General features: G+C 34.6%; 1 protein-coding gene across 1 annotated transcript; it reads left to right on the top strand.

The window, feature by feature from the left end:
- The first annotated feature begins 3,902 nt into the window (after positions 1-3,902).
- Positions 3,903-4,695, top strand: LOC103928184 (ethylene-responsive transcription factor ERF019-like). Its single transcript, XM_048581746.1, has one exon. It carries the CDS (start codon positions 3,941-3,943, stop codon positions 4,478-4,480), a length of 540 nt encoding a protein of 179 aa, XP_048437703.1. The 5' UTR covers positions 3,903-3,940; the 3' UTR covers positions 4,481-4,695.
- The last annotated feature ends 974 nt before the right edge of the window (positions 4,696-5,669 follow it).

The following is a 5,669-nucleotide window of genomic DNA, read 5'->3' on the forward strand; positions in this document are numbered from 1 at the left end:
GATTTGAAATTTCAGGGACTAAAGTAAGGAGTTATGCAAATCTTAGGTACCATTTTAGCTAAAAAGCCCATATAAAACTACTTTTCCACAGTGACTTAAAACAAATTGTAAATGTTTGTCTTCTTTGGAATGTAGATTATGTTATGAAGTTTCAGGCTACTTAATAACATTTTTTTTTGTTTTGTTTTTATTTGGCAGGCATTTGATCTTGTTCAAGGAGCACACGTAAGGCTTTGTATTCCTTAATCTCCTGATACGGTGACATATAGTGAGTTTATGATTGAGAACTTGATGCAATTGTTGTTCAGATTCTAACCCATTTATATAAAAATTGCGTACTTTTGTTCTGCCCCACTACCTATGTTAAAATTTAACAAAACTAAATTGAGGAGCAATCTCAAATGCGCTAGTCAGTGAAGATGAGAAATCATGAGGAGTAGCCGCATAGTTTATGTTTATTGTTTTTGCATAATCACATATCTGAATAGTCATAGTTTGCAGGTAAAATGGAGTCCGGCTGTGGTTGTGGACAGGTCGTTACCTGAGCCTCCAACGGCTGTTTTTCTGCATGGAATTCTAGGTAGCAAGAAGAACTGGGGTACGTTTGTTCTTTTCTCTTTCTAATGTCATTTCACTTCCAGTGATTATTTCAGCAATTGAGATTTGAAAATTAATCATATATCGACAATATACTAAAAAGTCATTTCACCAGAATTTCCCACGAGTAAATCTTCGTTATTAAATTGTTAAATAAAAATTTAACAATCGAAAATTTCGATGCATAAGATTTTCTCGAAACATATTAGAAAATATGTTGATTAGGCTAACCCATTAACTCTTTGAAAATTAATCATATATTGACAACATACTAAAAAGTCATTTCACCATAATTTCCAACGAAATTTCGGTGCATAAAATTTTCTCTGAACATACTAAAAAATATGTTGATTAGGCCAACTCATTAACTCTTTGAATCCCCAAAAGCCACGCGGAAGTCTTCCATGGAATTTTGAGTCAAAAATCTACTCTTTGTCTTAAATGCCAAGTATGTCAATGAATGCAGAATTCAAATTAACAAAAATCTACTCTTTGTATTAAATGCCAAGTATTTCAATGAATGCAGGATTCAAATTCACAGGGTTTGTTAAGCAGGCCAAAGCAAGACCTTTAGCAGTATCAATCAATGCCCAAAAATAGTTGACATAAACACTAAAAAGGTAGTTTTTGTCCGTTTATGGAGAGATTCAGCTCCACCTGTTCAAACATTTTCCCTCTTGACATGATGTCATGGAACCAGCCAAAATTGCTTAAGCATAACAAAACCCAACCTTCACCCCTAGAATTTTTTTTCAACCCTCTTGCTCTCTCTCTTTCCATTCTGCAACTCGATCTTTCTTTCTCACTTTTCATTTTCTTCCAAACATAGAATTTGCCAACCTGATATCCTTTCACGTTCATCCCTCACCGTCCTAGTTGCAAACTTGAATTTTTGAATTGTACAATATTTTCTTAGTTTTTTCATTTCCTTTATTTTGGACTATGGAATAGTATTTCTTGTAATGCTTTGAGGGGAAGTGTTAATGGCTACTAGCAGTTCTTGTAATGATTATGCGTTCTATCAGAATGTGTTAATTTTTTACCATGTTAATTGAACTCTTGGAAATTACTACAAAGAATCTTATTGCCAATTCAAGCTTTCTGTTCTTTTTCGTGTAATCATGTTTGTGTAAGGGTGCAAGCATCTTACAAAGCCTATTTATTTTGGTAGTTGGACTTAGACTGCAACACATTATGAACTAATCAATTGATGAGGAAAAAGGGTTAATTCTGAGACATTTGATTTAAGAAGCACTACTTGTTTTGGTTAGTTAAAATTATTTTTCGTAAAGAAATCACAATTCAAATGAGAAAGGGACTGAAAAATGAATTTATGTCGTAAAAGTAAAAAAAGAAATCCTAACAAATCCATGAAAGAAATCATTACAAATTCATAGAAATCTATAATAGAAATCCATAATAATCTGTCAAAATTCATATGGAATTGTAGAATCTATTAAAATCATGTTGAAATTTGTCACTTAAAAAAGTCTATTAAAATCCTCTGATATCCAAATTGACTACACACCTTTGGTGTATCGAATCGTGTTTTAAGTACACTGAAAATATTTCCTACTAGTATTACGCAACCAAAAGCAAATAATGTGCACGTGACAACTTCAATAAAACTTCCTTTTAAGGACAACATGTGGATTTAAAACATGGTTTATAAAATTGATATATATATAGTAGAGAAGCATCAATTTGGTCAAGGGGATCGCACAACATTGGAGGGATCTAATTTGGAATGAGTGCGTTTGTAGGAGAGGGAAACCAGCTACGAGCAAAACATATTTGAATTTCAACGTTGTGCGTTTCATGGGTTAGCACATGCAAACAAGATTGTGCAATTTGGGTAATTTTTGGGTTCCACTTACCGACCAAACCTTATATTTTCATGTTTTGAACCGGCAAAGGATTTTGCTTGGACTTGGTCCTTTAGTTAAATTTAAAACACCGCCGTGATAAACTGGTTGAGGTAATATGCATCGAATGCCAACCTCGCACGCCAACCCCTCGTCAAACCAAATTCTCAAAGATTCCAAGATAATTTCTGACATGACTTCCTCTCGTACTTAAACTACAAGTAATGCTACATTTAACACATGTTTGTACGATTATTTGCATTATTTCTTTAATAGGAGTAACATTAGGTAAATCAAATTTGTTGATCAATTTTGCAAGCAAAATAATGTGTAGAAAAAAGCACATTAAGCAATACTTAAAGAAGAGTCCTATCTCTATTATAAAGATAACATATATATATAGTGAAAGTAGTATTTTTATTAAACTCCCCCAAAGTCGATTACTCATTCCCGACATGTATTTCTAATCCTAAATCTCAGCCATGCGAGATTTTTTAGTGTGCTCAGAATACGGGATGGTACACTGTAGGTCACTATATAAGTGGTGAGATATTTGTATTAAAAAATTAACAACTTAAAAATAAAACATTCCGCCACTTATATAATAATACATAGTGTATCACCCGTGTTCGGAACATAATGAAATTTCTCTCAAAACTCGGCTTTCATGCTCACCTTAATTAACCACGTGTGTGTAGGAAATAAAATACCTTCTATATACTCTGTTTTAGACTTTAGTAGCCCAATTGACATAAAACGTGTTTATCTTTACTGTTTTAGTCTAATAATGAAGAGTTACGAGTCGTTAAGAAATAGTTTAATTATTTATAAACAAGTAAAATTACTTATGATATCAAGTAGGTTATTATCACGTGAAGTCCAACGATCATACGTATTTCACATCACTCAATTGTGTTATCCGCGTATTAAATTTGAAAATTTATCATACGTGATCGAAGTATTCAGAGTATAAATCTAACATCATAAAAAATAATTAAGTTAACTTTCTCTAATATTAATTTTATAATTAAATCTCAATTTTATTCGAAACCTAACAATGTATTATTATGTATTACGAATCCATTCAATATATATCCCTATCATTGCACTGAATCCAGTCGACGTATATCCGTATCTTGACTCGGTGTCTCTCACCGTCCATACCGCTTCTAGTTAAACCCCTCTTATACTTTGACCTTTGAATATTTTGACCTTCCCCTCCCTCGCACATGATATGCTACTGCTACCCAATTAATTAATTATTGCACCTCTTGACTCTCGTAGTTGTTCAACCTATATAAACACTTCCATTGGCCTTTTTCATTCACAGATTCAGTCGGAACGTTTTCCCACATCTTCCTTACTAGCTACTTACGCAGACAAGTCAGAACTCAGAATAGAAAGTTCATATTATACATACATATATATATATATATATATATATATATATAGTTTTACACATATATATCATCATCATCATGAGTTACAGTTCGGAAGAAAGCGGGAGTACTCCATGCAGCACATCAAACAGAAAACTCAAGGGGGTGCGCCAACGAAAATGGGGCAAGTGGGTGTCCGAAATCCGAGTTCCGGGGACCCAAGACCGGCTTTGGTTAGGTACCTTCTCCACCGCAGAGGCGGCAGCGGTGGCTCGAGACGTTGGGTATTATTGCTTGCGTCGACCTTCCACGTTGGAAGGCCTTAACTTCCCGTTGATGTTACCGTCTTGTGTGAGGGATGATATGTCGCCCAGGTCGGTGCAGAAGGCAGCTTCGGATGCTGGCATGGCAGTGGATGCTCAGCTGATTGCCAACAAGTCCCCGCCGCCGCAGCCAGCCGAAACTGGAAGCAATGCGGTTGAGACGGCTGAGTTTTGGGAAAATGGTTATGTTGGAGAGACTTCGACTTCGACTCCTACTTCTACTTCTATGAGCAGCTGGGGAGGAGGGCAGGGGTTTGGCAATGGCGGTGATCATCAGGGGTGCTTTAGCATTTCCGTTGAAGATTATGATCTCTAAATCTAATTACGAAGTGTCGTCAGTCAAAGTTATACGGTTTTTTATTTTTTATTACAAATGATATTTTGTTCTAGTTTACTAGACAAATTTAAATTCGGAACGCGGTATGGTGGCATAGAAAGATCTTAACCATCAAAGCAACCCATCACCGCTTGTAACTATGATTTTGGTCCATGGAAGTTTTAGCAATGTGAGCATAAAGTTATTAACTAGAACTTTGCACGTGTTTGTGGGTAGATTTGGTAGAATATATATGTAGCACTGTATCACACTCATCGTAAGACAAAGGGCTGGTTTGGTATTACTGTGCTTTAAAAAAAAGCTGCTCCTGCTGTGCTGTGAGAATAAGCAGCTGTGAAATAAAGTAGCAGAGTGTTTGGTAAACTTTTTTGTAAAAATGCTTTTGAAAAAAAAAAAAAAAAAGCAGTATTATAATATTTGGTAAACTTTTATGTAAAACAGATGTGAAAAAAAACCGGTTTTTCAAAGCTGGGTTTTGCCGCTTCTTGTTTTTTGCTTTTTTTCACCCAAAACTGTAAAAAAGCTCCCAGCTTTTTTTTATTCCAGCTTTTTTCAAAATCACCTCAGTACCAAACCAGGCCTAAGTCTATCTATACTAAAGAAATGGAAATAGACTGGTTATGATTTACAATACGACTTTGACCTCCCAAAAAAGGACTGGAGTTGCATCTTTTTAATATTGAAAAAGACGTAAGCTGAATTTGAGACTTGATTATAAGGAGAGAGGAAAACAAATCTAGACTTCCGTGTGAATTCGTTGAATTATTTGAATGTACAAATAATAAACAGATCATGAAAAAAGAGGAAAACAAATCCATAATTTCGTATAAATTCACTTAACCAACTAAATTATTTGAACGTACAAATAATGAACAAGTCATGTTTCAAATACTTTGTTGAATTCAACGATCCTCTATGGAAAGAGGCAAGTGTCCTATTGATGATTTGGAACCCAATTAACACTTCAATAAATTTTATGATGAATTTCTAAACCATGTTTTAGTGCTGCAAATTGAGCATATATTTTAAATCCAATAGAAACCCCAGAAAATAGTGCGATTCTTTGTGCAACCAGTGACACCAAGTGAGAACTATTTATAAAAAGGCGATATACTAACATGCATGGAAATCATTTATACTATCAGTGGTGCCACTGAAACAATATATT

Source organism: the organism of the source record quoted next, unplaced genomic scaffold, assembly GCF_019419815.1.
Source record: "Pyrus x bretschneideri cultivar Hongxiangsu unplaced genomic scaffold, Pyrus_bretschneideri_v1 Contig17, whole genome shotgun sequence".
Taxonomy (NCBI): Eukaryota; Viridiplantae; Streptophyta; class Magnoliopsida; order Rosales; family Rosaceae; genus Pyrus; species Pyrus x bretschneideri.

Excerpts from the sequence above, each read along its gene's own strand:
- LOC103928184 (XM_048581746.1), top strand. The coding sequence starts at position 3,941 with ATGAGTTACAGTTCGGAAGAAAGCGGGAGTACTCCATGCAGCACATCA.